The 9,171-nt window shown below is 40.0% G+C and overlaps 2 protein-coding genes across 2 annotated transcripts; both read left to right on the forward strand.

The window, feature by feature from the left end:
• Window positions 1–47: 47 nt before the first annotated feature.
• On the forward strand, window positions 48–3,907 carry LOC145491394 (DNA polymerase subunit gamma-2, mitochondrial-like). Its single transcript, XM_081470587.1, has 5 exons — window positions 48–628; window positions 1,407–1,596; window positions 2,233–2,383; window positions 2,826–3,020; window positions 3,545–3,907. Exons 1-5 carry the CDS (start codon window positions 237–239, stop codon window positions 3,745–3,747), a joined length of 1,131 nt encoding a protein of 376 aa, XP_081326713.1. The 5' UTR covers window positions 48–236; the 3' UTR covers window positions 3,748–3,907.
• Window positions 3,908–4,957: 1,050 nt separating this feature from the next.
• On the forward strand, window positions 4,958–8,627 carry LOC145491340 (26S proteasome non-ATPase regulatory subunit 5-like). The gene is made up of 3 exons (XM_081470510.1): window positions 4,958–5,929; window positions 6,552–7,037; window positions 7,825–8,627. Exons 1-3 carry the CDS (start codon window positions 5,107–5,109, stop codon window positions 8,031–8,033), a joined length of 1,518 nt encoding a protein of 505 aa, XP_081326636.1. The 5' UTR covers window positions 4,958–5,106; the 3' UTR covers window positions 8,034–8,627.
• The last annotated feature ends 544 nt before the right edge of the window (window positions 8,628–9,171 follow it).

Here is a 9,171-nt window from a genome sequence, read left to right on the forward strand (position 1 = left end):
AAAGAGTGATTTTGATTGGATGCTGGGAATTTAAACGGGAAGGCGCGACACTAGTGCGATTCGATATGTCAGCGGTCTCAATCTATAGAATTGCAAAATGGCGGACAAAGAAGAGCACCTTTGACAAGTTCAGTCTAAATATAATGCCAATTTGCTCGCTCTCCCTTTGAAATTACAAGGAAGTGTAAGATGGTAACATCGAATGCGTACAGAAATAGTACTGGGAGAGCAATGCCATGTCTCGCAGCTTGGTTGACAAGGTTATAAGGCTGTGCGAAACTCGAGGATTTTCAGTGGAGTCACGCGTTGAAAGTTTACTTGGAACAACATGTACTTACCAGTTTGGACCGCTTGGTACAGAGTTGCGACGTAACTTGAGACATGCTTGGTGGTTTGATGTGGTCAGATCGAAGGGTAATGTCTATGGTTTTGAAACTACAAATGAACTCATTACCCAAGCTCCCTATGAAACGTCTACGACTAGCGAGAGAACTGCAGCACGTCTGAGCGAAAATGCTAGCACTCTAACGCAGTTGTTTAGGGTTATTCCAGGAATTAACTTGCCTTTTGGGGCTGCATGGAACAGAAAATACTTCGGGAAACCTGAGAGTGATAATTACATCCTTAGGTATTTGATATTTTGCTGATCATCGATCATCTGAAAGCTTCTTGATCGGTCAGTGTGAAACGCTGACTACAGACTGCAGATCGGGGTAAAATGCAGAGGAGGGTAAAATGCAGACTGCAGACCAGGGGTAAAATGCAGACTGCAGACTACAGACTTTTAACGTATATATAAATGTATATTTATTATCGAGTGCTAACCATAAACAGGGCTATGCAGGGTAATCATAGTGAAACTCTGCACTCCGGTTAGCCTGAATATCTCTCAGGTTAGCCTGAGTAATGCTCCGGTTAGCTTGTTTACAGTTAGCTCTCAATGATGGAAATGGTAACATGACTCCTTAAAAAATCTACAGTCAGCAGTCTGCATTTTACCCTCAGTCTGTATTTTACCCCTGGTCTGCAGTCTGCAGTCTGTGTTTTACACTGACCAGTTTTGAGATAGCTTCATGGCAATTCAGAACTTTCCTTGACATGCATTGGTGCCTGAACCTTGATAAAAGTGTAAGGATCCTTTACATGTTCCCTTGTATTAACAGAGTTTGACTGCACTGTAATGTACTGGGGTAATTGGCCCCTTTGTTGTTGTGGCTTAACTTCACAGCTCAAATTGTAACTCGTTTCACAAAGACCCCAAGCTATACAGTCTGTTGGTCTATTGTTATATAGTTGTTTCAGATCAACCAATAATGTGCAAGAGGCTTTGACTTGTCACCTTATTCTTACATGTATACAATGATTGAAAGCTTTTGGTTGACTTTGTAGTCCCTTGCAATGTACAGGTCTTGTGAGAGGGAAGTCATGACCCTTCAGTATTTTTGTGCTGAAAACAAAGTGAATGATTGGACAAATCACTGGAAGAGACAGAGACTTGTGTGGTGGAGAAAATTTGCAAATGTTTGCTCTAATTTCAGTCTTAATGAAGAACCAATGGATCTTGAACCTGGTGTAAACCATCAGACCACTATACAGGTAAGGCATGCTTCACAGTCATAGAGCAGCACTTACGTCAAGTCATGCATCATTTATTTCTACTAACTAATGATTTGTTGCTGAGCTACTGCAGAATTTTTTGAGCTTTGCAAAAAGTTGCGTTGGGATGCTAGTCTATCGCAGGGTTACCCCCAGCATTAAATTCGCCAGTACCCATTTATACACCTGGGTAGAGAGAGGCACTGTGAGAGTAAAGTGTCTTGCCCAAGAACACGACACAATGTCCCTGGCCAGGGCTCGAACCCGGACTGCTCACCCCAGAGTTGAGTGCACTAACCAAGAGGCCATTGCACCTCCCATATATAATACATGTACTTGTTATTTATTTGTTTGCTATCATTGCAATGCCAATGTTTATAGGAAAGAAAAATGCAGTTGTTTGTTTTAGAAGACTTTTAATAGATAGGCTGTTTGGGAAATGTAATGGCAATTTGATCAAATTTATTAGTTTCAAATTGTTATGTCCTTCCCTTCATCTGTGCTTAAAGTTGTTGCTGTTGTTGTTGTTTGCTTCCAAGGAGCAGCAACCAGTTCCCTTTTGTCAGTTTGTTGTCATGAGATTACCTCGGAAGATCATTGTATTTTGTTAATTTTCCATGTTTGGACCTCTTGCAGTATACCTTCCCATGGGGAAAGGAATCAGTTGACTCCATGACTGTCAGCTCTGACCTTCACAAGTACATGACAGATGAAGACTGCAGTGGACTCCCTTTCAACAAGGAATCAATGCCATATGTAATTCAGATCAAAACTGATATAAATACAGGTAATATAAAATTTCATGTAGCTATATAAAAATCTGTGTAACATATGTCTTTTTTTGCTACCGGTATTTGTTATTTGTAATGGTGTCTTACAGACCTGAAGTAAAATTTTCCTTTGGAAAAAAGGAACATTGTGTAGAAGTAGACCAGATTGTTGTAAAACAACTAAGTTGTGTTCTTTAATTCATCCTTGAGGCTGATGCCTACATGTTTTTTTCTAGAGTTTTTGCCATCTTGTGTTCCTTATCAATCAAGTACAACTGATTGTTATTTTAGTAAATTATTGACAGAATCTGAATCAGAGGACAAACCTCATTCAAACCTTTATGACATTGTGATATACATGTATATTATAGGATAAAGAGGATAGGGTAAATGTTCTTATGTCATGAGAAGGTTCTTCAAATAAACATGTATCCTATATATATATATATATATTTTTAGGATTTCTGGCTTTTTTGATGGATGCATATCAAGACAAGGAGCGATCCGATTCTAGTGGTAATGTAAACCTCTGCACAGTTCTGCACTTGCATCCTCAATTGGCTCCTGTCAAAGTTGCGGTTCTTTCTCAACTCCCTCAACAAAATGAGCTTTGTGAGGTTGCACAGCAATTGTCATCTGAGCTTCGTGAAGCAGGTGGGTGTAGACGTAGTACTCATGTATGTCTGTCTAACACTAAGCAGGTGTGTGCTTTTGGGAAGGTGCGAGTAGGCAAAGAAATGGGTTATGGTTGTTTTGTCTTGTGACACAATGCAACAATACATTGACTACATTGAGAAATTTATATGGTAATGGGTATTCTTTATGAGGGCCTTGTGGGAAGCAAGTGGAAAGAAGTGAGGATAAAGGTTAGAAGAACCACATTGTATCATGTGTGTATTATCACATGTAAACAGTAACGATGAAATGTGCTCCTTGAGCTTTATTTGAAAGGTAACTGATGAAAACGTGAGTAGAATTAAGAATTACGTTGGGTACTCTTCTTCAGTCATGTTTGAGTTGAGTCAGATTTGTACCATCACCTCTGGTTTGTATATGTGTTTGGTAAATCATGGTCATTCACTTTGTGTGTATTACATCATTACTATTATTATCTTAGATAGTTTTATCTTACTAAAGATTACAGAACCAGCGTACTTATGAGACGTCTTTATTTCCAGGAATCAGCACGCAGTGTTCTCTACGCGCCAGTGCAGATCAGTGCTATGCTTACCAGGATGAAATTGGAACCCCATATTGCATTACCATGCTGGACTCGACACTCACCAATGGAATAGTGATGCTCAGAAGCAGAAACACGACTCTTCAGGAATACATGCACGTGTCGGACATTTTAAGCACTGTTAAATCACATCTGGGATAGAGGTGTGCATGTACCTCTTGCGTGTAGCGACCCCACACTTGATGCCACGCTTGGTCTGTCTAGCAGGCTCCAGTTGTTCAAATATTGGGATCAAAATTTTGTTTTGTTATAGTGTAACTAACTGTACTAGTCCACCCAATAAAATGAGTTTGGAAATTGACCAATAGCAAAGCGTTTGAGCTATAAAACGAGAAAAATGGTTGCATAGTTATTGCCTCTCTAGTATGCAACTTGCTAAGATCAAACATGTCTCGGAAATCTATTGTTGACAGCTGAGGTTTTCATTAGTAAGGAAAAGTCAGTCGTCAGTCGTCCTAAAGTCCACCAGCAGTCGACCGGCAGTTTTTTTTTTCGCGGAGCTGTTCGTCACAGTTATCAAATGTTGTTGGGTGGAGTCGCATTGACCCACTGGTTAGTAAGGCCAGGCAATGTGAAAACCAGCTTATATTTGTTTGATAACACAGCTTGCAGTATGTCACCCTACATGTAACCCTTCTGAGATGAACGTTGTCCCTGAAAACTTCCATGGATATAGGATCACTTTCAGATAACTCTCGATCATAAGAAAGGAGTGCCGGAGTTCCCTTCTCCAGCCACCCAAAATAGCTCTCGCGAGGAGCACTAAATGAGGGTTGCCACAGGTCAGGAAATGGTCAGGGGAAAAAAATCTTCAAGGTCAGGGGAAAGTCAGGGAAAATTGAAATAATTTAATACAGCTGATTTACTGGAAGAAACATTTAGGGTCACTGATCTCAATGATATTTCTCTCTAATGAAGAAGGAAAATTTGTTGAAAACTTATCAGTCTTAATGAACAAGTGGAATGGTTGGCTGTAAGTTGAGGCCAGAAGCTATTACTAGGTCTGACATTTTGTATTTAGCCCGGGGGGTTAATCTCTTATATGGGCTATATAGGTATGTGCGGCCCTTAAGGGTAGGGTTTTTCAGCTGTTTGGGTCATAATTTGGGTATTGATTATGGCCATTTTGGTTATAAATAGGGTATGGTTTTAGCACTCTAGTCTTGAATTGGGTATGTTTCCTAGAAGAAGTTACCCTGGGGGGGGGGGGGGGGGGGAGTAATTAGGGAAATTTGATTTTTATCAGGGAAAAGTCAGGGGACAGTCAACAAAATTTTGAAAAGTGATGTCTGGCAATCATGTAAATTCAGAATCTGATGGGGTAACTATTCGCAAATGGGGTAACTATTCGCAAATGAATACGCATTTATTGTCCGTCCTATTCCTCTAACTGCTTTGAAATCGGCGAGTATAAAAATTGTGTACCTTTACTTGACAGACTAAACTGCCTTCTTGCTAATCGCTGAACCTGATTATCGCGGGCGCAGATACTAACCCAAGATGGCCGCCGAGAAATGTGACGAGATAGTTCAAAAAATTTCAGTATCATCGGGCCACGATTTAGTGGTGGCTTTACAAGATTTAAGCGCCCTTCTGAACAGCCCATCCTTTGGTCTTCGTGAGTTGGCGCCATACATTTCGGTGCATTTGTTGTTTGGCTGTTTGAGTACGACAAACGAAGAGCAAATCTTGTTGTGCAAAGGGATTTTGAAGAAACTCCTGTCTTTAGCGAAAGCAGACGCGGTTATAACACATTACCATGATTTTGTTATCGAAGGCTTGAATCATCCACAGTTTGAAGTCCGTGAGTTTTGTCTAGGCGAGCTGGAAAGATGCTCCACAAGCATCAACGGCCTGTTAGCACTGCTGGATAACGTGGATATCCTTGTTTATACTGCTCGTGCTCTGAGCGACGAAAACCTCACCTGTGTCAAGCTGGCCACAAACACGCTCATCAACACCGCAAAACACGACTCAGGTCTGGAGATTTTGTTTCAACATCAGATTCAGAGCGAATTTGACGAGCTTCTGACGAAAAAGGATGTCATTCGTTTCAGGGTTTATGAGCTAATGGTGTCAGTTCAAGCTTTGTCTGAGAGAGCTTTTAAAAGCTGTCAAAACTCTGGAGTTTTGGAGAAGTTGACGAAAGAGCTAGATGGAGATGATATTTTGCTCCGATTGAATTGCATTGAGCTTCTAACGCAATTAGCTGATTCAGGAAAGAATGGGCTGATGTTTGTTGAAGACAGTGGCATAGTAAGAAGGCTAAACAACTTGTTGATAAGTGCCGAGACAGACCCACTGATGTCCCTGATGTTGCCGAGTAAGATTTGTTTTACAGTAAGAATATAATACACAAGCCACAGATTTCTAAATGAACATTGGCAATGGCCAATTTTCTCCATAAGATGTGCCTGCAGGAAATCATTGTAGTTGTATTCATCAAAACAAATATGCAGTCCAAAATGATGAATACAACTACCATGATTCCCTGCAAGCGTGTCTCATGAAGGGAATTGGCTACTGGACCCTTTTAAGAAATTGTATTTGACGAAATAAGGCTAGTGAACACCACATAGTTTACTGCACATGCAATAATTTATTGAATTTGATTGATCAAGTCCAATTTTTTTTTATAATAATCTTAATTATAAAGATGAATTATAAACAATAGCCTCAAATAGTTTATCTGTTGGCCTTAACATATCTTTATTATAATTTGGCATCTCAGAATTAAGGACACAGACATGCATGCAAGTATTCATAATTTTATGGTCGAAACAAAATTAAAGTTCCTAATTACTACATGACATTTAGAAAAATCTTGCAATAAGTTTTACTTAAGAAATTGGAACTGGGCTGAGAAAGGCAGAGAGAATTGGCAAGTCTGAGCTGATAATGAACTGTGTATAAGGGTAACTTGAGGCAATTTATTTTCTCGTCAGGCATTATCAGATTCTTTGGCTATCTGGCACAATCCAGACCAGCAGAGGTGACCCAACAGTACCCCATCTTCTTGCAGACTGTCTTCTCCTTCCTGACAGCTGCTGATCCAGCCCTTAAATTGATTGCAATACAAACAATTGGTGTTGTGGCACATTCTGAACAAGGTCTCTGGGTAGTGTTTGATAACAAGGCCCGCAATGATGAGATCATGAAGATCTTGTGTAGCAATATCAACTCCTCTGAAGCAGATGTAAAGGGTCGATCACTTGAAGCATTGGCATTGATTTTTCACTCAGCTGACATTCCTTCTGAAGATCTGGCAGTGGTCACAAGGTCACTCTTTAGCTCCATGGCATCTAATCCCCTCCAGATCCTGATGGACATTTCCAAGCAGCCTTTTCAAGATGTTCACTGTGCAGTTTTGAAAGTGTTTAGAAGTCTTGCTAAGTACAAATGGGCACAGGAGAGCATGACAACTTGTCCAGGTAAAACAAATGAGAACAGCATGTATCATTTCTAGAACAGGTTCTACCCAAGGTGGCCTGGCTGCCTCAGTGTAGGTCTAGAAAAATTTGGCAAGAAGTCTTCATTTGCGGTGAAATAGACAATTGGTGCCACAGCTTGGAACTTCAGCAGTAATTTTTAAGAATCCATTCCTTACCAATCCTTATCAGAGAGAGGCAGTTGAGTTCCTTTTTGCTTGGCTCCTAGGCACTTCCCTTGCTCTATGGTAGTAATTCCTTTGCAGTGTTAATTGAGGATGGGATATGTAAATCTGGTTTTATAGTTATGATAATTTGCATGTCATGCAAGTATTGCAAGGTCTAGTATGTAGTGACTGGGGAACATTTTCGGGTCGAGGGGAAACAAAACTTACTGTTTCCGGTGGGGCCAGTCATTAAGTGTTTACTGCCAACTCTAAAATAGAACAAACTGCAAAAAAGAAAAAAAATGTATTTGCATGATGCCAGCTGACATCCAAAATTGCCTCAGTTTCAAGGTACACGACCTGATCACGTGTGAGCCGGAAAGTTCAAGTTGTTGTTTCCCTAGGGAGTTAGTGAGTTTTGCCTGCTCTAGGGAGTTAGTTTTTGACCCAGGACACATAACATGTTCTCCTCCAAACGGAAAACGTGTTTGAGTTGGGAAGTATTACAAATCTGTTTGCCGAGACGTTAAATTTTTCCTGTATAACTATCCTTGAAGGCCCCCTTCTATCCTGCTCACAAGAGCACCAGCACTTAACATTTTCTCTGGATTTCTTTTCCGCAGGATTTCTTGAATATCTACTGGATAGGAAAACTGAAACGGACAAAGCCGGCAAAGAACTGAAGTACGAACTTATAGCAGAACTTGTGAGGTCTCCATTCTCCAAGGAAGTGTTTGATAAACCCTTCCATTTACGGCTCCGTGAATATGAACGTGAAGGCCCATTCTATGTCCAAGCACAGGCAGCTGTGGCTTTCGAAGGCGCAGACTAAAACTTTCGCTTTTGCTTTACACTTTGAAGGGGCTTTTTCCGAATTAATTTCGGTTTGATCATTTTTAACGTGGATCATGATACTTCTGACGACTCTTACAAAAAAAACAAAAAAAAACAAAAAAAACAAGACAAAAAAAAAAAAAGAAAAAGAAAAAGAAAATACAAAAACAAAACAACAATAATGAATTTAAAATAACATTGATTCAAACCCTTGCTCTGGAACGACTCTATGCTAGCCCGGGTTATTCGAAAGGTGGATAACGCTCTCCACTGGATAAATCACTATCTAGTGGAGGGCGTGGTTTGTTTTGTTAACACTTATCCACTGGATAGCGATTTATCCGGTGGATAGCGTTATCCACCTTTCGAACAGCTGGGGCCGAGGTTTAAAAAAAAAACCTTGACGAGATAGAAAGCGATATCAAACAGAGTTTATAACAATTTATCAAGAAAAGAGGAATTGCCCAAATTAACGTGCGGCAAGGCTTTCTGCAAATCAAGTGATATGAATGTTAGCACGAAATGTTATTATTGAGACCTGTGATTTTTGCCATGCATGTTGTTTTTCCGCAGGAATTTAGATTAAGTTAATCCAATGAGAGTCTACCTTGCCAGTCAGCGCAGCAGGCGGATAGCTAGTCATGTAATCCATTAAAGCTTTAGTCGATTATAGTTTTCCTGAAAGCATCCAATCTTTCAGCCAAGCTGTTCTGCTCTTTAGCTTTGCACAAAGTTCATTCTCACATTACTTTAAGTATTGGCAAAATTAGGGAAAATGTGTTTATACTGTGTGCATTTGCTCCTTGGTGCGTATGATTTACAAGTTATGAGTGTTTAATAGGGCCGTTTAAAACTGTGTTGATAACCTACATAAATTATTGTATGCTTTCAATCACTTGCATTCTTATTTTCGTTAAGAGCATGTTTAATGCAAACAAATAAAAGTTAAACTTGTCATGAGGTACTGTTAATGGTAACGTGTTGTTTGGAATTACTGTCATTCATTGGTTCATGCCGGGAAATAGAAATCGAAAGCTTAGACCGACCAGTTACCTGAAAAAGACCACAAATGAATTTCCTCATTGTAAAGGCCTGAACGTGGCACTGTGTGGCGCAACATGTTGCGCGCATTTTTC

This window comes from Orbicella franksi, chromosome 1 (genome assembly GCF_964199315.1).
Source record: "Orbicella franksi chromosome 1, jaOrbFran1.1, whole genome shotgun sequence".
In the NCBI taxonomy this organism is placed as follows: Eukaryota; Metazoa; Cnidaria; class Anthozoa; order Scleractinia; family Merulinidae; genus Orbicella; species Orbicella franksi.

Coding starts and splice junctions, on each gene's coding strand:
- LOC145491394 (XM_081470587.1), top strand. CDS start 237: ATGTCTCGCAGCTTGGTTGACAAGGTTATAAGGCTGTGCGAAACTCGA. Junction 1,597..2,232: donor ACCATCAGACCACTATACAG/GTAAGGCATGCT, acceptor GACCTCTTGCAG/TATACCTTCCCATGGGGAAA. Junction 3,021..3,544: donor ATCTGAGCTTCGTGAAGCAG/GTGGGTGTAGAC, acceptor CTTTATTTCCAG/GAATCAGCACGCAGTGTTCT.
- LOC145491340 (XM_081470510.1), top strand. CDS start 5,107: ATGGCCGCCGAGAAATGTGACGAGATAGTTCAAAAAATTTCAGTATCA. Junction 5,930..6,551: donor GATGTCCCTGATGTTGCCGA/GTAAGATTTGTT, acceptor TTTTCTCGTCAG/GCATTATCAGATTCTTTGGC. Junction 7,038..7,824: donor GAGCATGACAACTTGTCCAG/GTAAAACAAATG, acceptor TCTTTTCCGCAG/GATTTCTTGAATATCTACTG.